The sequence below is a fragment of the Caretta caretta genome, chromosome 15 (genome assembly GCF_965140235.1).
Source record: "Caretta caretta isolate rCarCar2 chromosome 15, rCarCar1.hap1, whole genome shotgun sequence".
NCBI lineage: Eukaryota > Metazoa > Chordata > Testudines > Cheloniidae > Caretta > Caretta caretta.
In genome coordinates, this window is record NC_134220.1 from 25,481,455 (window position 1) to 25,508,309 (window position 26,855).

Sequence of the window (26,855 nt, forward strand, 5' to 3'; positions counted from 1 at the left end):
TCACATCAAAATTCTGCAAGGTAAACTAAGTAAAACTGTCTACTGAAACTGGACAATGAAACCCAAAGAAAGGGAGACTTATCAGTGCAAACTATGGATGTTGGAGGATAATACATTTTTGGGAAAGGGACAATTTTGCATAAAAATGGTTCAGATGAGTGAACTCACAGACGTTCCTTTCAACCTACTGTATCCTCCACATCTTTGTCTGTTAGTTTTCACATCTTTCTTCAATTGACAAAGATATAATGTCTAAAAACTAAGGCTGTCAAATGATTTAAAAAAAATTGGTTTTAATTGCACTGTTAAATGATAGAATATCAATTTAAATTTATTAAAAATATTTTTGGATGTTTTTCTACAATTTCAAATATACTGATTTCATTTACAACACAGAATACAAAGTGTACAGTGCTCACTTTATTTTTTGATTACAAATATTTGCACTGTAAAAAACAGTATTTTCAATTTACCTCATACAAGTACTGTAATACAATCTCTATCGTGAAAGTGCAACTTACAAATGTAGAGTTTTTTTTACATACCTGCACTCAAAAACAAAACTATGTAAAACTTTAGAGCCTACAAGTCCACTCAGTCCTACTTCTTGTTCAGCCAATTACTAAGAAAAACAAGTTTGTTTACATTTGAGAGATAAGGCTGCCCGCTTCTTATCAGAATGTCACCTGAAAGTGGTAACAAGCGTTCACAAGGCACTGTTGTAGCCAGCGTTGCAAGGTATTTACGTGCCAGATATGCTAAACATTTGTATGCCCCTTTATGCTTTGACCACCATTCCAGAGGACATGCTTCCATGCTGATGACTGGTTCTGCCTGATAACAATCCAAAGCAGTGCAGACTGACAGACCTTCATTTTTATCATCTGAGTCAGATGGCACCAACAAAAGGTTGATTTTGTTTTTTGGTGGTTCGGGTTCTGTAGTTTCTGCATCAGAGTATTGCTCTATTAAGACTTCTGACAGCATGTTCCAAACCTCTTCCCTCTTGGGTTTTGGAAGGCACTTCAGATTCTTAAACCTTGGATTGAATGCTGTAGCTATCTTTAGAAATCTTATGTTGGTACCTTCTTTGCATTTTGTCAAACCTACAGTGAAAGTGTTCTTAAAATCGAACAACATATGCTGGGTTGTCAGAGACTGCCATAACACGAAATAAATGGCAGAATGCGGGTAAAACCACGGAGCACGAGACATACAATTTCCCCCCAAGGAGTTCAGTCACAACCTTGCAAGGCTCAAGTAGTGTTTCTAGCTTTTGCAGTTTTTCAAAATTATTATCTGGTGGCACTGATAGATTGGGCTTTTGAAGAGCTAATGTGGCTGTGATAGCAGCTTTACTTCTAAGCATGAACTGAACCATACCCAATGTGGAGTTCCATCTGGTTGAAATATCTTGTACAAGAGGTTCTTGTTTCTGTCCATTTGCAGTTTGTTGTATTTCTAGCTCTGTACTGTTAGCTGGATTGTGCTTGAAATGGCCCACAAGTTTTCTACATTTTGCCAGCACGTTTTCTAAACCACCATCGAGTGCTACTGTAATGGATCGCTGCAGACTGTGAGTGATGCATGCCATGTGTTCAAAAGGCAAATGACTGGCTGCTGCAATCATACTGTGTGCACTGTCAGTACTAATTGTTGTTACCTTTTCTTGAATATTCCATTCTTTCGCAACATCCAAGAAGCACTCTGCATATGTTTCAGCATAATGTCTCTCTTCAATGTGTGTTACCGTTAAAGCAAATGATTGCAGTGTCCATGCAGCATCAATTAGGTGTGCTGTGACTCCAACACAGCTGTGATTGCTCAAGGATGTCCAGTGATCACCACCCAAAGCAACAGCTAGTGCATTTTTCAGAAGCTCCAACTTTGTAGTCTTCTCATGATATAGGCATCACAAATACTTGGCAATGGTCTCTTGGGAGGGCAAGGTATACGACTAATTAGAAGATCCTATTTGAAGAACGTCTCTTAGCCCTCTGTTTACAATGTTGAGTGGTCTGCACTCCATAGCTATGCACTTTGCAATAGTACTGGTTAAACTGTTGTACTTTGATCCATGGGCTTGTAGCAATCCTGAAACTCTATAAGTGTACTCTGTTGCAGCTGGCAGGATTCATTTGCTGTCAGTGGGTTATCTGTAGCACAAGAACTGGAGGTGAAAGCATGTTTAGCACGTATGTGGTACTGCAGACTTTAAGTACTTCGATGGTACTGGAATTCAGTCTTGCAATAGCTACAGATAACTGTCTTTTTATCCAGAGGTTTCTTAAAAATAAACTTCCCATTCAAAAGACCTAAACTTTTGGTGCTTTGCTCCATTAACTTTTTCTGATATTTAATCACTCCAGATCATGAGAATACAGTAGAACTGTGCCAGTGTCCACCAAGTAATGTAGTACAGTAAGTAAGAAGGTCAAAACAAAGCTGTGCGAGTAACTCATTTAAAAAAACATTCATTGTTTTGTATTAATTGCTTGTATTAACTGCAATTAATTGACAACCCTACTAGAAATGAGAGGTTTTTTTTTATAGCTCATCCAATCTGTCTACTGTAAGTTATAAAGGGGATTCTGATTTAAATGGAAATGTTGCCTGAGTATGGACTATAGGATAAGGCCAACTATGTTTCAGAAGAAGTCCTCATCTTTATGTGACTTAAGCATGAAAGCATTAGAGATTGTGTCTAAATCCTCTCACAGTGAGAGAAGAATATTCTCAGCTGATTTGAGTTTTTCCCTCCATTAACAAAAGTGGATAGCGTTTTCCTGTAACATCCATTTAATTAAGGTTTTATGGATCTTGTTTTCTTATCACACCTGTCCGAAACTTGGCACAAATGAACTGACGATTATATTGAATCTGAGTGTACCAGGATGCCCACCGTAGATGAAATATATGACTGCTATTAACATTGGGCTAAATACTTTAGCCTTGCACTAATAGCAGGTCACTAAACTCAACAATTTAATAGTGTTTATTATGAAGTCTTAACAGCATTAAGCCAGAAAACTTCTAACACATGTTTCAAGGGTAGCAACAAACTCTCTCCTCTTTCCCTGACGAGCCAAATCGGTATTTTCTCTCTCACTTATTTGGCATCTGATTCTTGCATTTCTTTAATATGCCTTTTCTTTTCTAGATTCTCCTTTGCTCTTTTTTTCTTTTCTTGCTTTTTCTTCTCAGCTGCTCTTTTCTCTTTGAAAATGTCACTATTTTCACCTTTGTAAAAGAGGTCAACTTTTTGCTGCAGGATTTCTCTGGCTCTCTGTCGGTTCAGCTCCACTGATCTAGTTTGATGACACTAAAAAAAAATTTGTTATTGTAAATTAATTCTGTTCATTCTACACGTACACATTTTTTCCTTTTACTAAACATGTTGTACTACTACAGAGCCTCATCCTGTAAAATCCTTATTAATATAAATTAATCCTAAAACTTAAAAATGTTTATATGAGTAAGGAGTAGAATACTTGGCTTGTAATTTGATTTTATTTATGTACTAGCTGAAAGGAAAAAAAGCAACCCTGATAAGAGATATTTAATTTCAGACTAGTAAGGGAAAGTGCACAAGGAAATAAGAAGCCAAATTTGTGTCATGACAGTTTCTAAAGGAAAAGTGTTCTCTTTATGTGGTAACATTCAAGAAATGATTAGAACAATTATGAAGTCTATTAATTAAATTAATGGCTCAAAAAAATCCATTTTAAATGAGCTAGCCTCTCTCTTTCTGCAATAGCAGTAAACGGCAAACCATTTTTGGTAGCCATCAGATGACATGAAGTTAGTGTTTTGAAGTAGCATTTATTGTTTAAGGGTTCTTCTAGTTTTGCCTACTGATTTTTGTCTTAATCCTTTCTCACTGGTAGACTTGAAAATTGCTCCTCCATTCTTTTGAAGTTACTTCTGAATTTAAATTATACAGAGTAAAAGGAAGACACTAAGTTACAGCTAGTGAGCAAAAATTTGTCTCATAAGGATCAATGGGCAGCCCCTAGTTGATAAATTATTTTTACTTATGAGTAATTTGAGGAGCAATAGGTAGGCTCAGTTTGTACCAAGCTTGTTGGATCTGTAGTCTCATCTTGCATTTGTAATAGGGAAGGGAGAGCCAGGAGTTCTGATTTTTAGTTCCCTGCTCTAGGACCCTGGGAAAGTCACTTAAACTCTGTCCCTCCATTTTACCATCTGTAAAATGGAGAAATTTCCTTAGGGCATAGCATGTTGGAAAGCTTAAAGTTTATAAAGTACTTTGGAGTTCTTTAGATGATAGGAGCTATTGAAGAGGAAAATTTCAGGATCCCTTTAACTGGATGCAAGATTTGAATGCAAATTTGGTGTTGCCTACTTTTCCTATGAATGAAAGGATTGCCTCAAAAAAAAAAATCTTATCATTTAGCTTTTAAAGTCTAATTATTATACTCCTGGGGGAATTCTGCACCAAAAATTAAGAATTCTGCACACCATATTTTAAAATTCTGCATATTTTATTTGTCAAAATAACACAATATAATCAGGCTGGTTTCAATTATTTAATGGAACCAAATAAATGAATTACCTTGACTACAATCCCAGATGGAATATGCTTCAGGACCACACAGTTGCTTGTCTTATTAGTTGCTTGGCCTCCTGGGCCATCACCTCTTACAAACTGTTCTTCTAAGTCTGTTTCACTTAGTGCAAGAAGATCACAAGAATTCTTCTTTCCTGCTACCGGCAATAAAGGTACAGCCAGTCGGGGGGATAAAAACTTTTGCTGCCTCCAAAGCCATGGCCTCCAAGACAAAGTATTTATGTTGCTTAGTAAGATTGAGGAATGAAACAAACTTGAAGCATTCATAAGGAAATGGAAACAAAAACTCCTCTTGACTGGAACCTGAAATAGAAAATACCTTGTTTTAACATGATCTAGTTTAGCCTAATATGACCCAATGCATTTTAAAAGATGTTATAAACTAGCTATGTAACATTGTTACAGATCTGTCAAATTTGGAATGCTAAATATTTCAAATGAATGTTATGAAGTTGCCTTACAGACGAAATAACAACTTTGGCCACTTATTTTGTTGCATCTGTAAAATAGCCACTAAATTAAAACAGACTAAATTTCAAAATCAAGGTGTTAAGTGGCACCTGAAAACACTTATTAACAGAGAAAAGCCTCACACAATATGTGTCCAAATTTGAGCTTTAGGATGCAGTTAGTTCTGGTGAAATAAACTAATCGCTCACATCATTCTTTTAAGTTTACTTTGTCTTGGAAATTTGATATAAACAATGGTTCAAAACAGCATTCAAATAGGGAAGCAGTTTTGGTTTATACACTCTGGGTGAAATCCTGGTCTCAAGAAAGCAACGGTCCGAATATTATCCCATATACCAGAAAAGAAGGGGGTAAAGACCTAATGGAAAGAGAAGGCTATGCACCTGGCTACATAAAAATCTTATTTGGAAGTCCTTACTCAGGCAAAACTCCCACCAAGTCCTGATATCCTTAAGTCCAGATTCATTCTTGCATTAGCTTAATAGTTCCTATAGTTTTGAGACTATTCCTGGTTCCCATTCTAATTTTTAAAATAAATGGAAGTAATATGTTTTACTTGCTGGTACTTCATGCTGCACTGACTTTACTGAATTTATCAGTATACCAGCTTGATCAACTTGATTTCAAATTAAGAATCTTTTGTGCTCTGCTGTTTGCCATAAGTTGCTCCTGTCATCAAACCTTTGTGATTTCATTCATGATTTTTGTGCCCACTCCTCCGGTTCTATTTTTCCCTTCATAACTGTTTGTTTCCACATCAAAATGGACACTGACAGTTTAAGATAGCAGGTGAAAGAGCAAATGGGCTATGAAGACAGAATGCTTCACACCTAGAGGTGATCCCTCCTAGTCAGGGTTTTTGATCCTTATAGGCCTGAAAGTGCAGGGAAGCTTGCACTGCAACCACCTATTCTGTGGTTACACAAATGACTCCAGATTTCTAGTGTTATCAAAGAGCACTGTTCCTTGGGCTCTAAGTTAAGATAAAAGAAAAGGAGGACTTGGGGCACCTTAGAGACTAACCAAATTATTTGAGCATGAGCTTTCGTGAGCTACAGCTCACTTCAAGTGAGCTGTAGCTCACGAAAGCTCATGCTCAAATAATTTGGTTAGTCTCTAAGGTGCCCCAAGTCCTCCTTTTCTTTTTGCGAATACAGACTAACACGGCTGTTACTCTGAAACCTAAGTTAAGATAATAAATGTCTTTGTTTTGCTTTAAATATTTACTTATTTGGCTCAAAAGAATGACTACGTGAACTGTATGTCCTGAATGCAGTTGATGAAAAATGTTGACATTCAACTAGCAATAAATCTACACTGGTACAAGAAAGGGGGAAAAACGGAAATAGTTTTGAGTAGTTTTAATGAGCAAGTAAAACTGGCCACTTGGTGGCACTAAAAACTAAAAGATGGGAATGCAGTGTTTTATTGCAGAAACCATAAAGCAACATTTAATTCTTCAAAGCATAGCAGCAATGAGTTATGGTAACAATTTTCCCCTTCCTCCAACTCAGTTACTATTGTCAGTAACTGGTTGCTTATATAACCTTAGTTGAAACAAAGGATAACTGTCTGAGCTACTCATCACACATGAATAGAGAAGGTTTGGGGAGTGCTTAATGCTTGCAGACTAATGTGAATTTGCTACTGTTCCTTGATGCTACAGCTATAAAAAATGACTAAAACAAATATGTACAGAGCAAGACTGACCTACCAGGATTTCACTTTACACAAAACAGGGTCTAAACCCCCCCCCCCCACAGTTGTTAGATATTGTGTGTGTAGGAGAGAAAGGAAATAATGGTGAACCATAGTCCTACTCAGAATGGGTGGTACCTTGCTATCTTTAATATAGCTTAATGAGGGGAAACATCTTAGTATATAAAAACAGTATCATCCCAGGGTTTTTTTATACAGTCCTAGAAATGTCAAGTCTGTCAGAATTCCTTAGATCAGGAGGTTTGTACAGTTTGAAAGCTCTGCAATTATTATATCCTATTTATAACATCCAACAGCACACTGGAGATTTTAATTATTGAAGTCTCCACACACACTTAAGACACAGAAGTATCACTCCATTTTGATGAAAGGCTTCTAAATAGTCAACTGTCTTGGTGTCTCTTGGTTAAATATATCCTGCAACTCAAACTGAGAAAACTTTATCAATTTTAGCAAAATGCCCTTAACAGTCAGGCTAGGAAGAAGAACAGTCAGTACTTTAATATGCTGAATATTCTCCTGCTAGCCTTCCTAATTGGAGCAGTCAGCACATATTCCTAAATGCAAGGGTGTCACCTACAAAAAGAGTAGTGGACAACTTGGGTGTTAGGACACCTGTGTCCTATTCTTTCTACCCTGACCAACCGTATGACATTAAACAAGTCTCTTACCGATAGCTTATTTCACCCATCTCTAAGACATGCAATACCTGCCTTATTAAGGTGCTACACAAGTGAGTAGCATTATTTAATGAATCAGCATTATCATACTGATTTGCAGGTCACCTTATACATTAAAAATATAAATACTTCCTATGTGACTTAAGATGTGTTTTCACTAATGGCTTTCTCCTTCACAGCTCATCCTCTCCTTTTGCTTCATCCTGCAGTGAAGTCACAATCCAGTACTTACAATATCAGTTGTCAAGGAAATAACTGTGGTAGTAAAAACAATGCATCATGCTTTTACTGCAGGATCAGCTAGGAAGAGGTCAGCAAGGGACCATGATCTGATTTAAAAAACAGATTGGAAATTATTCATCATGGTAAGCAATTATGGCATATAGATAAGAGATGGGTTTTTTCCCCTTCTAATATAATATCTTTGGAACAGGCACCTTATCTTCATACCTGTCTGTAAAGCAACTAGCACCCTGTTGGCATTGTGTGTATGTATGTCTGTTGGGGCAACTAAGAACTAGTCCAAAACATCAGTGTTTATTTTGAAATGCAAATAACCACTTGCAATAACTTGTATCTATTTCTTAAGAAGAGTACCATCCACTTAAGGTCACTGACTAGGGTTAATAGTTAAGTAAGTAAGGCCTGCACAAACTGTTTCAGTGATTCTCAGTCTGTGGTTCATGCAAGTCTGCTTTCATTCCCTCACACACTGGCAGCACCCTAACAAGCACCTGTCCCACTATTAGCAGCATAAAGGATTCTAGGATAGAGTTGAGGTTGTGAGCACAAGCCTGGGGAAGCAGAAGAAAAAAGTAGTAGAATGTGAGGTCAAGGGAATAAAAAGTCTGAACACCTGCTCTGTTTGGTTTGCAGCCTGGGTTTCCAGTGTATGGGGAGCGAGATGGGTCCTCTCTCTCAGTCACTGGAGATACCACCAGGGCCTTGACAGCTGAGGGACAAAGCAGGAGGCTCAATATTGCAGATGCATTGTCCTGCTGGCTGAACACCCATATTGCTCCCCATCAGGCATATTTTTGGGGGCTCCATCAAGACCTTAAGTGAAGTTCTACAACCCAGTTCTAAGTCCATGAAAAACAGACAATTTTGAAAAGGAGTTTGTGCAGTGGTGGCTAGAACAGAGGAAGGGGGCGTGGGAGCCAGGACTCCTAGATTTTTAAGAGCAGGTTGGATAAACACCTATCAGGGATGGTCTAGATCAGTGGTTCTTAAACTGGGGTGTGAGACATGCCAGATTTTTTTAGAAAGTAAATAACTGAAAACACAAATTAAGCACAGTCATGTAAATACAACTACTTTGTTTCATCAAACCTAGGTTTTTATTATACATTTTTTAACAATTACTGTAATATACAAACACAATATATCTAGGTTTTTCATAAGGGGTGCGAGAACATATTTTGATAACCAAAGGGGTGCAGGCTCCAGTAAAGATTAAGAACCACTGGTCTAGATAATACTTAGTCCTGGCTTGAATGCAGGGGACTGGACCGAGGTCCCTTCCAGTTCTATGATTCTCTCCCCAGCTCGGGGAGGAGGGCGGGGTGTCAAGATGGGTGTGTAAGGAACAAGAGCTGGGATTCCTAGATTTCCTCCCCAGCTGTAGGAGCAAAGAGAGAATGGAGGGTTGGTGGGGGGGGGGGGGGAGGCAGGGATGGGGGCCAGGACTACTGACTTCTCGCCCCAGTTCTAGGAGCAAAGTGGGAAGGGGGACTGAGAGCCGGGACTCCTGGGTTCACTCCCCAGCTCTGGGACCGGAGCGGAGGGGGGGAGGGGTGGGCGGTAGGGATAGGAGCCGGGACTCCTGGGTTCACTCCCCAGCTCTGGGAGCAGAGCGGGGGAGGGGGGGGGTGGGCGGTAGGGATAGGAGCCGGGACTCCTGGGTTCACTCCCCAGCTCTGGGAGCAGAGCGGGGGAAGGGGGGGGGTGGGCGGTAGGGATAGGAGCCGGGACTCCTGGGTTCACTCCCCAGCTCTGGGAGCAGAGAGGGGATGGAGGGTTAGAGCGGTAGGGATAGGAGCCGGGACTCCTGGGTTCACTCCCCAGCTCTGGGAGCAGAGCGGGGGAGGGGGAGGGGTGGGCGGTAGGGATAGGAGCCGGGACTCCTGGGTTCACTCCCCAGCTCTGGGAGCAGAGCGGGGGAGGGGGAGGGGTGGGCGGTAGGGATAGGAGCCGGGACTCCTGGGTTCAGTCCCCAGCTCTGGGAGCAGAGCGGGGGAGGGGGGGGGGGTGGGCGGTAGGGATAGGAGCCGGGACTCCTGGGTTCACTCCCCAGCTCTGGGAGCAGAGCGGGGGAGGTGGGCGGTAGGGATAGGAGCCGGGACTCCTGGGTTCACTCCCCAGCTCTGGGACCGGAGCGGAGGGGGGGAGGGGTGGGCGGTAGGAATAGGAGCCGGGACTCCTGGGTTCACTCCCCAGCTCTGGGAGCAGAGCGGGGGAGGGGGCGGTGGGCGGTAGGGATAGGAGCCGGGACTCCTGGGTTCACTCCCCAGCTCTGGGAGCAGAGAGGGGATGGAGGGTTAGAGCGGGAGGGAGGGGGGCAGGAATAGGAGCCGGGTTCTCTCCCCAGCTGGGCCCCTGCCTGTAGCCTGACAAACCCGCAGCGAAGAGCTGGAGTCTGAAGTCCAGATCAAAGGGGGCTCGGGGTCAGGCGCGCGCCCAACCGCTCTAAGGCGCCAGGCGGGACCCTTCTTACTTACAGGCAAGGGAGGGTCAGCACAGGTCCCACAACATCCGCATCGGCCGTTTTGCGCATGCGCCCTTCCCCCCAAGACAGTACCACAGACATACATCTGCGCATACGTAATACACTTCCTACTGTATGAGCGCTCTGCGCATCTCCAATCCACAAGAATCCCTCACTGAGCATGCGCAGGCAAGCCAGTCCTCCCGCACACTATGCCGGAGCGCAAAAACCAATCAGCCAATCATGTCCCGGGTACTCGTGCGGCGCGCAGCCGCACCTGCCAATCCGAACGCGGCGATATGGCTCGCCTGTACTTCCCGCACCTCAGCCAATAACGTCGCACGATTGGGTCTGGCGCGCGGCCAGAACAGCCAATCATCGCGAGGGGGCCAGTCTCTCGTGCCCTCTGCCCCCCCCCAACGTTCGAATCCCAGCCGCCAATCGTGAGGAAGGAGATCGCGGCTGGTGCTTGTTTACCGCCTAACGGTCGCCGGAGGGGAGCAGTGCTGAAACCAGGATACCCTTCCCTCCGAACAGGCAGAGATGCAGGTAAGGGCGGAGCGAGCCCAGACATGGGACCCTGGAGCAGAAGACACCCAGTGACGCGGGCCTTAGCATGCCGCGGCTTTCAGCCCCCTCCCCCCTCAGTCCCAGTTAGGCGAGACGTCCTCAATTATAGCTTCGACCCCGCCCCCAACAGCGAGTGGCGGTCTTGTTGACCAATCCTGGGGTAGCAGCCCTGTCAACAGTCTAAAACGCGGTGGTTAGCCGCCCAATGAGAGGAGAGGGGCGGAGCCTGGACTGGGAAATTGGAACGGGGTGCGGGGCGGAGAGCTCTAGGGGAGAGGAAACCCACGGAAAGGAGGCGGGGTTAGAGGGGGAGAGGAGAGCAAGCGACTGAGGAGATAGCTGGGAGGAGTGAGGGAGAGATGGGAGAAGAGGCTGGAGGGAGTGGGAGGACCCAGTAGGGTGGGGTAGGAACTAGTGGGAGGTGAGGAGAGGGTGGGGGAGGACCCAATGCGAGGGAAGGGGCGTGAGGGAGGATGGGGGCCTGAAAGGGGAGAGATAGTGGACAGAGAGAGGGCCTGAAGTGGGAGGGGAGGAAAGTACTTGAGGGCAAAGAGACCAGATGCTGCTCAGATGTGGGGGTTGTTAAATGAGGGGGGTAATCCCCACTGTAAATGTGCTGGTGTTGGTGTAGCAGCTCACCAGCATACATGTTTAGTTCATGTTTTTTTGAGTTGGTCCTAGAGTTTGTTCTGGGATGTACCTTGGCCTGTAAGAATAGAGTCCAGGAAATGTTTCCTGTCATTTTTCTGTTTAATTAAAAGTGAGAATAGTCTAAAATTGTAAAAGAGTTTGGAGGTTACTTGTCACGCTCCTAAGCACTGGTGTAATTGAAGTGGTTTAGTTCTCCCAAATTAAATTTAGTGATCAAATGTGTTTCTTTTATGGCCCAGTTATTTTAAGAGTGATAAAAAAAGCCAACATTTAATGTCTGAAATGTAGTTTCTGCATGCTGAAAGTTCAGAGCAATCTAGATGCAATTTTATGTGCACTTGACTTCTCCATATTTTTACTCTCACAGGTATTTAACTTCTATTAAAAAACTTGCATCAGTTCATCTGAGGGAAAACACATAAGGGTTAGTTTTGCAGACTGGTCTAATTTAGTGTCTTTCTACACTAAATGGAAGATCAGTGTTTGGGACTGTAAGGGCTGATCGGTACTGCAAGAACAACCAAAATAAGGGACCCCATGACAGCTGAGTTATTTCCTGATCCAGTTACAATAACGTTAAAATTTGTAATGTGGACAGGACTAGGCTTGGCAAGCTGGTCAATTGACTGGCCAGTTGGTCACCTATTATTTGACCAATGTCAAATATCGTCAACAGATATTCCAGCAAGAACGCCCAGAGCTCAGCAGCAGCCTACTTTTGTTTGCATCCTCATGCTATCAATTAGCAACCCTACTTAAATGTCTTGTCGCTCACTTCACTACCTGTTTGGGGGGGAAAAGGTGAACTGATCGAAAGTTGAGCATCTTAACTGGGTGTAATCTTCAGAACAAACATTCTGTGTATGCATGTATATCATCATATACCAGACCATCAATATACGTAGCAGCTTACAAAGCACGTTAAACAACTTAAAAGACATGGTCCATGTCCCAAAGTGTTTACTATCTAAACTGACTAGACAAATGTACAAACTGAGAGGAGGGTTCAGTCATTAAACCTTCTCCCTAACACAAAGAAAATTAGATGCGCAGCCATTAAGCTTGAAGAGTTGGCCTCGCATAAGTGCATTTAAAAATGACTTTTTTTCTTTTATAGTTGCCATATGTTTGTTTTTGTTTCTGTTTAATTTCATGTTTCTTTTCTTTTGTAACTGTTAAGTCTTGAGTAACTTCATATTTAAATGCTAACCTAATATTGCTATAAAGTATAATTATGCTATCATTTTTTTCAGAACTCCACTTAATAGTGTTTTGCATTTTTCTGAGTTAAAATAACTCAGTTAAGTAACTCGTTTTTTGTACTTAGGTATAAGTATCCATCTAAGATTTTTGGACACCATAAAGTCATACTCTTTTTTGTTACTGTTGTTAATGTTCTGATCAATTAATGCTTTACAATATTTGGCTATTTTTGACATTATTTGATTAGTCAATTGACCATTTATTTTTGGAATGATCAACCAACAGAAACCACACACTGTAGTTCACCTCTCCACTTCCAGCAAGTCCATGGCATAGGTTCTGAACACTTGTAACATAGTTTGTTCTTGTGTTGTTTGTAGATGCAAATCATGTGACAACTGTGTTTGAAAATTATTCCAGATGCTGTTATATAACCAAGAGTGGACCAGTCCTGAACTGATATTCTTGAGGCAGCGGTTGAGTCTGAGTGCAGTGAAGGCAGTTTATTCAGGCCTTGAGGGAGAAAAGGACCTCATATTGTTCTATAATGGTTTCTTTTGCTGACTTGTAGAGCAGTACTAATGGATTCCCGAGGGAGCAAATTCTGGCTTTCCTGGGCTGGATCAACAGTTGACACAATCCAGGAACTTTTAACATGGAGCTTGATGCAAATTTGCCAGACACCCATTAGTTTAAAGACTAAACTTACCAGACAGAGCCAATATGAGAGAATGGTGTCAGGAGAGCCACCAGCAAATACCAGGAGCAATTTGCTGCTAAGGAACATAATCCCTGACTTCAGGCTGATGGAAAATGGGTGAATGCTGGGATTCTTGCTAAGAAGCTGTCCCTGAACTTTGGTTGGGACCTCTATTTTTTGTATCCACTTTTAGGTGTCTGATAAATTTGAAGCCTTTCCACATCTTTTCTGGCTGCTAGAAGGGAGAAAGAGCTTTCTTTTTCTAAGCACCTCTGACTATTAGGGAAGTGTGCATCTTTAGTATTCTACCCTTTCCCCAGCTTCTGTTTTTTTAGATCCTCCTCTCATGGAGATAGCTGCAGTGCCTGCCTGTGAAGTAATTTTTTCAGACATGACTTTTCTCAGTTTCACTGCTGCCTACTGAATTATTAAATACCAGCAATGAAAAAAACAGAGTCTAGTTAATTTTCATCAGCTGCTGCTTGGAAAAGCAACTTTAAGATGATGGTTTGGGGGGAGCAGGACGGTGCTCTGGGCTGGGACTGAGGGTTTCGGAGGGCGGGAGAGGGATCAGGCTGGGGCAGGGTGTCGGGGAACAGGAGGGGGTCAGGGGTACAGGCTCTGGGCGTCGCTTACCTCAAGTGGCTCCCAGAAGCAGCGGCATGTCCTCCCTCCAGCTCCTATGCGGATGTGCGGCCGGGCAGCTTTGCACACTGCCCTGTCCGCAGGCACCGCCCCTGCAGCTCCCATTGGCTGCGGTTCCCGGCCAATGGGAGCTGTGGGGGCAGTGTGCGGCACCCCCTGACTGCCCCTATGTTTAGGAGCTGGAGGGGAGACATGCCACTGCTTCCAGGAGCCACGCGGAGTGGGACAAGCCCCCAACCCTGCTCCCTGGCGGGAGCTCGAGAACCAGATTAAAACTTCTGGAGGGCTGGATGCGGCCCTTGGGCCACAGTTTTCCCACCCCGATCTAAAGATTAATCAAATTGTTTAATCAAACAACGAAGCCAAACTGCTTTTTGAATTGAAAGTATGATAATTCTGTATTTTCAAAGAATAACAACGGTATCGTTTTGGGGAATAAAATATGGAAAATTTGGACTTGGTGAAAACTGTGCAAGAACTCTCTCACTCTTCTATAGAATCTGACATCAGAAGTTCCTACAACTCTGGCTGTAACTTGAATACTAACAGGTAATGATAATGTATAGCACAAACTAATACGTATATTTTTAAAAGAGGAAATATGTATTGGACTACAGCTCTTTTTTGTCTCTTTCTGTTTGGATGGTGCCTAAACTCATTTGAAGTGATGTCTTGTTTCACTAAAGTAGAAGCTTCAGAATTTATTATGCGGCTTTGTTAGCTTCTGCTGGGACAAAAAGAAAGGTGACAAAAAAGGGCCAAAGCATACATGTGAAATAATACCTCAATTGTTGGTGTACTTCTTTATTATTTTAAATCTGTAGAGAATGCAGCTGTATTATTAAATCTGTATGTAAATGTATATAGGCCACTTCTACCCAAATATAATATTGTGAATAGTTTGTTCTTTCATATGTTAAATGGAGCTAATATAAGACCACTTTTATGATAAAATTGCTTATTAAAATAGGTTTCAGAGTAGCAGCCGTGTTAGTCTGTATTCGCAAAAAGAAAAGGAGTACTTGTGGCACCTTAGGTGCCACAAGTACTCCTTTTCTTATTAAAATAGTAATTGTATTCATTTACCTGTACTTACATTTTGTAATGTAGGAGGAAGCATCACAGTTCACATTTATTTATTGTTCTTAAAATGCATCTTCCTTGTTTTTCCAACTTGTCTCTTTCTTCCTTTCAAGGTTGAACTTTTTTTCTTCTTGTGCGCTTTGGGCCTGATAAAAGCCCAATGAAGTCGATGTGATATTTTCCATTGACTTCAGTGGGATTTGGATTAGGTCCATTCAGTCCGGGATCAGTTATGTCAGTGTCATGTGAGTGACAGTTGTGATCTTGCACAGCCTTTTGTAATACTGATGTGTTTTCTGGCATTGAGAAATGAATAAAGATAATTCTATTCCTTTAGTATACTGTTGCTGTAGGAGGGATAGGACTATCTATTGTGATTAATGAGTATTGCTGTTGAAAGCCACAAAATCTCATTTCTTTAGACGATAGAGAGGTACTTAGAATGAAACTAGACAACCTTTTAGTCTGTCACTCAAACTGCTAACAGTCACCATTTCCAGGCAGGTGACACAATAAATGTTGAGCCAAGAATGACAGTCTGTATCCAGAGCATTTTGTTAAATAAAGCTATAAAATAATAGAACATACCTGTTGACTCTTACCAATTCTTATTCTATCTATAGGTACATCTTTATAAAGACAAGAAGGAAAAATTAAAAATTCTGTAATTGTGATGGTCTCATAATATCTATCAATCCAGAAGGAGGCACTGCAGTTCTTTTCTTTTTCTTTACACTTCATAAAAACAAAGAAAATATATTGTAAACATCCTGATATGAAATAGGATTCTGCAAGACAACTGTAATGTGCAAAACACGAAAAGGAATACAAAAAGCTGTCCACTTAAGCAGATAACTCCATTGTGCCAGGAAGCTAAATCTGGGCTAGTGAACCTACCAGGTAGCTAATCAAGTGTAGGACTGTGATTACTAGTTCAGCATCAAGTGGTTAGTGAGCACATAAGCTTTCTGTGGCTTTACCCTATACTTTCACCTCCTGTGAAGGTTAGAATTTCCAAGTAGGAATTAAGGCTAGGACAGAGATTTTTTTTGGGACTGTACCAGATTCCCAATAGAAAGAGGGAAGGATGCATTTCCCTGGAAAACAGGGATTTATAATTTGTGATTAAATTGTAGCCCTGGTTGATCTCACTCACTAAACTGCTGTGTTTGAATCCCGACACTGGATGATTTTGTTTGACTCTGGCTTCTCTGGCACTCTGCCTGGGCATAGATTCTGTGTGGTACCCTTTCTGGAAGTGGGATCCCTGGGCCCAGTTGCCCTAGTTCCCAGGACCAGTGCTGAACTCCCTAAGAGTCCCCAGTAACTTAAACATGCCCTTTCCCAGAGCTCCATTTTTGTGGGCACTCTGGTTTATAATTTACCCCTTCAGGGGACATATTATAGTTGAAGCAAATAGACACAGATTTTGCAAAAAGATTTTTAGAACAATCACTTTTTGCTTTAAACAGCACCAGAGATACACAGATCAAGACAAAAGAATACACATCTACACACCATTACCTGCCCTCACTTCATTACCACTTGTGAGCATTCTTCAGGATTTGAATCTGTTTCTTCTCAGGGATCCAAATCCCTTCTCTGAGACTTCACTCCTCCAGCTCAGGCTTCTCTTCTGAATCTCCTTTCTGCCCCTGCAGCCGCTTTCTTTAGCTTTGTCTGGTCAGAAACCTGCCTTTTTTGAATCACTCCAAAGTTCTCAGTGTTTGTGTTTTTTAACCCCCTGTTCTGACACTTCTGTCTCTTTGTTCTCTTCTGGAGATTTTCCACTCCTTAAACCCCTTTTACTCTCTGCAGCCAAGCAAGAGAAAACTGCTTTCACCTAGGATGTAGTCATCCCATTTTTCTGTCTGGGTTTGTTGATGGTCTTTAACAACTGTCCTACTCAGAGATGGACACTAAGGAATCTCTCTCTGTCTCCTTAGGACAAGGAATATGAGGCAAGAATACAGTAAAGTTCATAGTGATAAGTACTCAAATATGCAAAAAGTTCATAATTTCAAACAGAATTAATAAATTATACATTGATTCCCTAAGTTATCGCAACATGTTTTATGAATTCTCTCACTTTTTTGAGGGGAAAAATAACCTTGTTTGTGTGATCAGATCAATCTGATTTTTAGTATAGTGGGTTTCAGAATGAGAAATCAATACATAAAAAGGGTTTTGTATTACTAGTGTATTATTTTGAGTACTGTTGTTGGACAACATTTGGCGCAGTAAATAATTCAAATGTTTTTCTTCATGTTTCAACAGAAGTAGTCCTTCATCCAATCCGAATGGAGTTTCCAGTTTCTCAGGGAAGACCAGCCCCTCTGTAATTCCTGGTTCTGTTGAAGTGCTGGCCTCCTTTATGCAAGATATACAAAAGAGTGGAAGGACAGACTCAGAAATTTTGAAGAACTGTGAGGTATCTGATGTTCAGTTTTATTTTTTTAAGTTTGTATTATGTAAAAAGGTTGCAGTATGGAGGACAGGTCTAATGGTGCTATAATTTAGAAATAAGATGTGACAATGTGTGTTTTGACATGTATTTAGGGAACTGTTGTGACATAACAGTTAGAATGTAGTACATTCCACAATGTAATCAGTTACATTTCTGTGCCTTATTGGAATCCTAGCTTGGCTTCGTATATCTTAATATGGCACATATAAAGTACAGATGTAAATGTGTTTGAAATGTAATAGACATTTTTTTAAAATGTTGCAATAACTTTGAGTCTAATTTTTAAACCTTTAAAAGCACTGAAATTCAATGTAAAATATTACACCAGGGTAACTACACGGTTGTTAGCAGAGTTACTTGTACTGTATGGTATGGTACCATGAAATCAGAATCAGAACCAAAGTCTTAGAAAAGTACTAGTGTGAGTCATTAGTTTTATTTTCAAGAAACGATTAGTGTTTTTGAATTGTGGCATCAGTGTGTGTTGCATTCTTCAACAGGTGTCAGGTCACTTTAGCTCATTCTAGATTAAAATATAAGTATAAAAATAAGATAATGTAAATAAAACCAAACTCACTGGTGCTATTTATAAATTTGATAGTCACTTAATGTTTTAGAAGTCTTTTACATCATTTTATTAACTTGCATTTGTTTTAGTCTTTTTAAAATCTGTAATAATGTTATTGACATTGTAGTAGCACTTTGTAGTGGTGGAAATGTCTTGAAATACTATTAATGTTTTACAAAAAAGTAGCTTCTTTGCAAATCCAGTACTTTTTCAGAGTTTCATGACTTGACATTTTAACATAAATTTCCCCAAACCACTAGGCAGAAGTCAACATCTTGATAGTGAATAAGAGATAGTAAGTAGGTAGAGTGGGATATGGTATGAACTTTAGACAAATATTACTCTGACTAGAACTGACCTGTCATCAAATGATGGGACTCAGGATTTTGGCCTGCATACATAATGTATGTTTGCTTTTTGGAACATACTCATCCTGAGAACCATTGGTGCTCCTATTCTCTTGTCACGTGAATGACAATGAGAGTGGAACCAGTGCAGGATTTTTATGGCAGGACTCTGCGAGACATGTTGGAGTGTTGCTGCCAAGGTGATTCTTAATGGCTATAATTGTCTATGGTCAGCCCCCAGTGGTGAGGGTGTCGTCTGTCTCAGTCTTGACAGTGTTGCCTTGACCTTGTCAAGGAACGCTCATAAATCCCTCAGAAGCTGGTCTCCTATCTCTGTATGTTCCATGGTGGCAAGATTTTCTTATAGATATGGCAATGGCAACATCATCACTGCTTATGCACCTGCTAACCTTGATGATGAGGAGGACAAGGAACTATATGCACCAGCCATGTATGATGTCATCAGCAGAGTATCTGTTCATGACATTTTCATTGTGTGATGAGATGTCAATGCTATGCTGGTAGCCAATGCTAGAACAGCTTGGCCGGAAAGCATTGGGCATTTCTTTGTGGATGCGACCACAAATGATAACGGTAAGTGATTGCTCAGGTTTTGTGCTCCAACCAGACTCCATGTTTCTGACACCGATTTCCAACAGAAGAACATACATGCCTGGACTTGGTATTTGAATGCTGGAAGAAGAATCAACAAAGCACTAGATCACATTCTCATATCCAAGCAATGGAGAATCTGTATACACCTCTGTTGGGTGATAAGTAGCACTGAAGTTGGGAATACTGCCTGCAGGTTGCCTGTGGCCATGGTGAAACCAAAGTTGTAGGCAACTCAAACCAAGCCTTCCGTTAGTCATTTAGACTGACTGACTGACATTGCTGTCAAAATGAAATACCAGACCGAAATCTTCAAATGATTTGACACTCTAATCCTTGCATATGAAAACCCTGAACATTAGGAAATCAACAATTTGTGCGACTGTTCCCAGCCTTCTGTTATGGATGCCCCAAACAAAGTGCTGGGGAAAAGTTGCACCAGCCCTAAACATTAATGAATCAATCAACAGAGCCCGGACATCATAGGAAAACAGCATGTGGCTCACTTAAATGGGAACTATCAAGAATACTGATGACTCAGTGCCTTGCATAATACAACTTTAGAGCAGGACCATGAAATGTTTTGGGCAAATAAGGCTCAATTGATGGAAGCTTCATTGGCCAGAAATGATTATGGCTTGTCTGTAAAGAACTGTGCACCTTAAAAACTGGTCCACGGAACAAATCCTCCATTGTGAAAGATGGACACAATAACATACTGGACACCGAGGCAGAGTGTCTGAATGGATGGAAAGAACACTTTCAGGAGCTTCTGAACAACCCCATCAAAGCTGCTGATGTGCAGCTTCAGGAGGATGCAAAGAATCCAGTAACCGCCCCACCATGTAGAGGATGTACTATTGAGGAGGTTCGAAGTGCAGCCTATACGCCCAAGAATTGTTGTGCTGCTGGTATTTGTGGTGTAGCTGATCAAACATGGTTGGTATTCTGTCTTGGAGTGGCTGACACATATTATCAACCAAGTATGGGTTCGTGAGAAACTACCGAATAACTGGGACCATAGAATTGTTTTGAAAAGGGAAAGGTGATTGTCCGGTGTGTTCTACTCACCATGGAATCACTTTGTGCTCCATTCCAAGCAACTGTTCACGCTGGTTCTTCTTGAGCATGTTAAGCCCACTGTAACGAATCTGTGACATCTACAGCAAGCCAGGTTTATGCCTGGCTGATTAACCATAGAACAGATTTTTACCATTAGACAAACGATTAAAAAAGCCCAAGAGTTTTGGTGTGGGAAGGATGAGATGTATATAGCTTTTATTAATATAAAAGCAGCTTTTGACTCTCTGGATCATTGCTCCCTATGGCTCCGCCTGCAAGATGCTGGTGTGCTTGGCAAATTCTGCAATCTTCATAGATATGCACTTCCAAAATGAAAGCTGTTTGCTTAGGTACTAGTGTGTCCAACTGGTTTGAGTACCACAGAGGCATCTCTTAAGGGTGCATGGCTGTTTCTGATCTGTTCAATACTGTTGTTCACTGACTGACTGGAAGCCATCACTAGCTGCACACAGGGGGTGGTACTGCGTGACTTTTGACATAATAGACCTGGAATATGCAGATGGCATGGCTGTACTTGCATTCTCATGAATTAATCTCATCAGTGCCCTCAATGTGTTTACAAAAGATGCAAGTAAACTTGGTCTTCTTCCAATTGACTAGAAGACCAAAATGATGTAAGTGGTCAAGGTATCTCTACCCCATCCCACCATGGTCTAATTTTGTAGAGAACACTTTTTCCTCCTTTATTTTTTAAATAAAACTTAGATATGAATACATTAACTAGAAGTGTCTTTTTTTATTTTTCTGTGTTTACTTTGAGTGTCACTTCTTTTCCTTTGCTGTAGTTGTTTTTCTAGCTGCTATTATTATTTATTATTTATATTGCAGTTATAACTAGGGGCCTTAACTGAGATTGGGGTCCCATTGTGCTGCTAGAGTAAAAGCAATATGATTTTTAATTATTTCACTTTTTGGTTTAATAGACTAGGTGGATACAGTTATTCAAACTGGTGGAGAAACAGTGTCAAGAGCAGATAGTTGCCCAGCAAGAGCAGTTCCATCACCAAATCCAAGTAAGCCATTATTTGTTTATGCAGCAGCTTTAGGCTGACTGCTTTTTAACGTTTTGATAAATTTTTGTATATTTACAAAACAGTACAGCACTGTATCATCCACTGCTGTTGTTTTTGTTCTGTGAATACATGTAGGGCCTGATAGTCCTTACATATGTTCAAATTTAGTTAATGGGAGTTGCGTGTTTTCATATCGGGGGAAAATTGGACCTCTGATGTTTAATATGGACGTCTGCAGTACCTTATCACCTGGCTGTTTAATAGTGTACATTTTTAGAAAGGGAAAAACAAAGTGGGTTTTTGACTCAAATTGTTCTTTTTCATAAACATGTATTTTGACCAAATACACAACAAATGAGATTTTTATAGATAACTACCATTATACGTTAACAGTTGGAATACATATTTTTCTAATTTTAAAATAATATTTGCTCTAGTTCAGAAAACATAATCTGAAACATGATTGTCTTAGTTTTATGGAGTTTTGCGCATAGTACAACATTCATTGTAATATTCGAACAGATATTTTACCCTTGACTTGGAGAACTTCCCTTTCTAACAATGAAAAAAGATTCAAGATGTTAAGATCTTGTTGTCAGGATTCAAATTCTCCCTCATTCTTGTTTCACAATAATATCAGATTAGAAGAAAATGTATGTGTGAGCATGTAAAAGAGAGAATATTTTAATATCTTCATTTTGGTTGCTGTTTTTTCCCTTCCCTTTCCTAATACCCTCTACGCTAGTAGTAAGCAACAGTTCCTGAATTGATAAAATTAACAAGAGGTACTGTCCTTTTCTTCTATCCTATCTCCTATTACCTCCTTATTTTTTAAAATATTTTTGTCTGAACATTTTTGTCCTACCCATGTCCTGCACTCTTGTATTTTCTTCCTCATGCTGTAGAGGTTAATTATAGTTGTTGTTGCTCTTGCTAGCCTTGACTAGTACACTATGTTGGCTTTACCAGCCTTGCTTTTATTGATAGGAGGGCCTACCTCTACAAGAGTTAACTCTGTACTTTGTGGTATTAGCAGAGACTAGCTGCATGAATGGTCACACTGTTGAATATAAAACTAATGGCCCTAATGCTTTTCTCAATTACTCCAGTATAAATTAGGAGTAACTCAATTAAATCCATCATGAAGTAAATGGAGTTACTCAAGATTTATACAGGTTAACTGAGAACAGACTTTAGCCCAGTGAATCAGTGGAAAAATATGGGGAGAAAACACATTTTTAATAAGGAGACAAAACTTGTCATGTAGCAAGAAGCTTCTTTGATATTTAGTACCACTCTGAGATATTTGGTTTGCTGTGCTGTCAGTGACATTTTAACTCCAAGGGACAAAGAGCCTGAGTTCGGTTTGGAATCACAACGGGGCAGATCCTCAGTTGATATATGAAATTCTTTGAAAAGCTACCTAAAATACATGTTTACTATAGGTCTGAACGTTTGCAATAGATAATTCAATATCTAGATATTATGTAATATTTTCCATTGCTTTTGACCTTGTGGAGTCATTTACATCTGTGCAAAGTGGGTGTACAATGCTGCCCAGTTAGAATAGTAGTGTTTTACACACTTTCCATAGATGTAAATGCCTACACATATTGAAAGGCAATGGAGAATCTGACCCATTTATGTCTAGTTCCTCCCCACCCGCACAAAGAAAATTAAAACAGAAAATGTTGTTGGTCTTGTGATCCAAATCACCAGTGGCCAAGGAAATTTTAATTTAGGACAGGAACTCCATCCTTGAATGTTTGTGGACAGAGAGGGAGAGAAAAAGACTGAGTTAAAATCCTCAGTAGTTCATTTTTATCACAAGTTAATTAAAGCTAGTGGGCCTGATCCTGAGAGGTGCATTACACCTGCAACTCCCACTGAAATCAGTGGGTTTTGCTGGTGTTCACTATCTCTTGGAATCAGGGCTTGTTTTTATTTTTCAGATTTTTGGACAGAAAGGTTTTTGTTTAATATTTTAATCTGTGCTCTCCAGAAACATTAAAAGAGATTTGACTCCTGTGCACAGAAAACTTATTAAAGTGTATGGGAGTTTAGTACGTTACATTTCTGGAAAACAACTATAGATTCTGATCTTGCAATGCATGCATAGAGGACCCCTGTGTACACATAGAGCTTCACTGACTTCAGTGGGGATATAGGTTACAATTCTAGTGCAGCTTATTGCAGGATCATGGCCATAGGTACCAACACAGAACTTGATAAAAACATTTGGTTACTCTTTGGAACTGTTCCAGTAAATCAGCAATTATAAAACAATTTTTAAATGGTGTATTGTTTACCAGTATACTGAAATGGCTCTTTTGGAGACAATCCAGACTGAAAATTAAATATTTGAATTCATACTCTAATTCTAGCAAATCTATATAGATAATCCAGTTAGTGTGGATATTTATGACAGAATGTTGTACAACCATAAGGCAAACACATAAAAAGTAAACCTCTGTGTCAAAATGAACTGCATAATATAAACTTATTACCTAAAAGGGATATTTTAAAACAAAGAGTTCATAGAAAATAATCTTACAGAGGTATGTTATTCCTATTACAGTTAAAGCTGAATTGTAGTTTCCACTTCCATTAAAGCTCTCCTTCTATTGTCAGAAATGTATAACTTGGATATAAATTTCCTTTAGACCTAAATTTAGCAAACATGTTCTTTGCCCTGAGACAAATTGTTTGCCTATTTTAAAGGATATGATTAAACAATTTATACAATTTATAACTCTGTATTTAGCTGATAAATCACAATAATTCTGAAGGCATATTGGATACACACATGCATGTTTTTAAATTTATAGGTGATTGCTGAGGATCGTCATTCACTGCTTCAGACTAAGATTTTTTTTTAACACACATTTTACTGTTATGCATAGGACACGTTTTTATTTTATGCACAATATATCTATATATCGAAAAGCCTTAACCGGGAATTAGTTCAGATAAGTTCACTAATTCCTAACAATGAAAGTTAATGTAATATTCATCAAAATACTAATGGGATTTGTGGCACAATTGTATGGTAAAAGCATTTTATCTATTCATCTTTTCTTTTTTTTTAGTGTATACAGAATGAGATAAGACACTTAGTGAAATTGCAGAACAGTAATGCTTCATGGGATTCCTTCAACAGCAAAAGTTCTCCCACTAAACATGCAAACAATTTCTCTTCACTAGAAAGTCAAATGGGGTTTTGTTCTGAAAACTTTGAAGAAACTCGGTGCATTGTCAATCAACTTAAATCTAATGAAGCTGAAAGTCAGCCAAAAGCATCTGCTGAGCATCAAGAGTGTTGTGTAAATAGTATTTCAATGAGCAGTGGTTATGGTACCCTTTCTGCATCAGAACTGAATCCTAGGAATTCTAAAGACATTCTGAAGTGCATGGGGTATCCAGAGAAGATTTCAAAAGGACAGGGTGATGCACCTGTGACGAAGAAGGATTCAATTGCAGCCAATGTACAAACTAAAAGAGAATTTATACAAAAAACTGAGAAATATTGTCCATCACTAAAAGATGGTATTTTAGTTTTTCCTGCTGAACTTGAACATGAGATTACTGAAGGTCAATGTGGAAAAGCAAACTGGTAAGTGACAGACTTTCCAATTAGTAAATTTAGTACAGTGTGGCGCCAGTCCTGCAAACACACACGAGTAATTTTATGCACACAAGTAATCCCATTGAATTTAATGAGACTACTGGCATGCGTAAGTGTACTGTGCTGCTTGGCATATGGTCAAGTTAATTTATCTCAGCTTTTTATGTATGATACATTTCTTGCCTTTTATGATATTTGGAATGCTTGTCTGTTATTGATATGGGGGGATAAATGCAGTGATATATTTCTGATTACAAAAATGAGCTAAAAACACATAGTTGCTATGCAGTGTTTTCATTTATAGGTGGCAAATTTCATGTATTTAAGTTTTGAATGTCTGCCTGTATGTGATTAGTATGCTGCTATCTTGTGCAATGGCATCGTTTCCCGTGTGCATGCATTGTAGTATAGGTTGGACTGTCATGAATCACAAAAAACAAAAATTGTTCTTTTTTTGCTGTACTCAGCAGAATGAAAGTTCGAAGGGTAAGAAGAACTTTTCATCATCAATAAACTGAAATGAATGTCAAAATGTTTAAATTAATTTGGCTGGTTGACAGCATATAATACCATATATGGCTGACTCTTCCCTTTCAGTGAGGTGGAAATGGGAATGTGTGATTTTCTGCTCCATATTTATATCCTCTGGGTGTGAGTGTTTCTCTCCCTCATCCTTCTTTTATTGGGGTAGATTCTGATAACCTTGTTCATGATGACTAGTATCTTAGTTCCATGAGTTGTCCTCTTGAAGTCAATGGGGCTCTCACAGAGTACTACTCATCATAAGTAAAGGTCTCAGTCTCTCTCTCTCTCTCTCTCTCTCTCTAACTTTTCTTTGTGTATCTCTGTTTGCATCTCTCCTACTGTTACAGAATCACTTGGATTGGAAGGGACCCCTAATAGTAGGCTATGTGGCCATGCCCCTGCTTAATGTTGTGATTGAGTCTGTTGTTCCTAAATTAACATTGATTGCTGTTGAGTCAGTCAAATTACTGCTTTACATTTGGCTATCTTTTTATTCATAATCAGACTGATAACAGACACACTGCACTGAAAGACTTTACTTATGGAACTAGCCAGGATTCCATGGTTCTGGTCAATTTCAGCCTGTCACCAGTGTGCCACTGTTAACATAATTCTGTGAATTAACATAGCGCTCACTTGGTTTATTGTAATCCACTGTGTAGTTACTTGAACTGACCAGGAAACATGACGTTTGTCTAAGTATGTGTAGTGCCTCTGTTATACATATAAGTTTCTGTTGTGATTTGTTAAAATATAGAAAGTTTGATTCTAAGTTTACGGGGCCAATAATTTTCCTTATCAGTGCTTTTGCTGGAAGTCAAAACGCAGAAAATCAATTTGGTATCAGTTATTTCTCACTCTTTCTCAAAAATGCATATGGGCAATGAAACTTTGATATCTGTGTTTCATATTGAATGAAATGAATTTAGCAAGAAATGAATTTCAGTAGAAATTATTTTTACGTTACTATAAAGGGAATAGCTGTTGTGTGTGGTTGTTGTTTTTTTCCCCTCTTCTTTCCATGTAGTAAATATCTAACATCATGGGCACAAAAGCTGAAACAAAACCAGCCGAAAAGAACAAATCTGGAAGAAGAAGGGTACATGAACGCTGTGCAAGGAAATGAGCAAGCTAAGAAATTAACATTTGAGAACGTAAGTGATCTACTACTCCTGCCTAGGATGTTTCGACACAGATGTTCAAATAAAGCTTTACGAGTTACTTTTTACAGTATGTACTTTTTATAAATGATCGTATACTTTGCAACTGTGTTGTATTACATCCAGAAATCTCTTCCTAAAAAATGTAGGGCCTAATGTGAGGTGAAGCCCTACAGAGCTGAGGGCACTTAGCATCTCCTCGGATACCCTGCACACCCCTTCCAGGTCGGGAACCTTAAGCAGCTGGGAACCACTGACTAGTTTTATTGGCCTTTTATAATAAAACTCGTGGCAGGTTTTTCTTTTTTCAAGCATTGGTTGATGTAAGCACAAGGAACTTTGTCCCTCCCCATATATGCTTTCACTAAAAACCTGCCCCATGAATCCAATTACAGTATAGGGTGCTAAAAACACACAATCAGCCCTACCTATGAG

The 26,855-nt window shown here is 40.0% G+C and overlaps 2 protein-coding genes across 4 annotated transcripts in view; one reads left to right on the forward strand and one right to left on the reverse strand.

The window, feature by feature from the left end:
• Positions 1-400: 400 nt before the first annotated feature.
• On the reverse strand, positions 401-10,289 carry MTRFR (mitochondrial translation release factor in rescue). Its single transcript, XM_048821481.2, has 3 exons — positions 10,182-10,289; positions 4,577-4,894; positions 401-3,322 (listed from the first exon to the last, which is right to left on the reverse strand). The coding sequence occupies exons 1-3, from the start codon at positions 10,272-10,274 to the stop codon at positions 3,110-3,112; spliced, it is 624 nt and encodes a 207-aa protein (XP_048677438.2). The 5' UTR covers positions 10,275-10,289; the 3' UTR covers positions 401-3,109.
• A 317-nt stretch (positions 10,290-10,606) lies between these two features.
• MPHOSPH9 (M-phase phosphoprotein 9) overlaps positions 10,607-26,855 on the forward strand; it is a 42,284-nt gene continuing 26,035 nt past the window's right edge. The window contains exons 1-6 of one of the 3 annotated variants that reach the window (XM_048821470.2): positions 10,607-10,717; positions 14,348-14,486; positions 17,298-17,451; positions 21,021-21,110; positions 24,200-24,723; positions 26,288-26,414. In XM_048821470.2, the coding sequence (XP_048677427.2) occupies positions 14,380-14,486; positions 17,298-17,451; positions 21,021-21,110; positions 24,200-24,723; positions 26,288-26,414 (1,002 nt within the window). In that variant the 5' untranslated portion in view covers positions 10,607-10,717; positions 14,348-14,379. Of the gene's footprint in view, positions 10,718-14,347; positions 14,487-15,817; positions 15,921-17,297; positions 17,452-21,020; positions 21,111-24,199; positions 24,724-26,287; positions 26,415-26,855 lie in introns of those variants that run through there. The other 2 variants (XM_048821472.2, XM_048821471.2) reach the window with 2 other exon arrangements.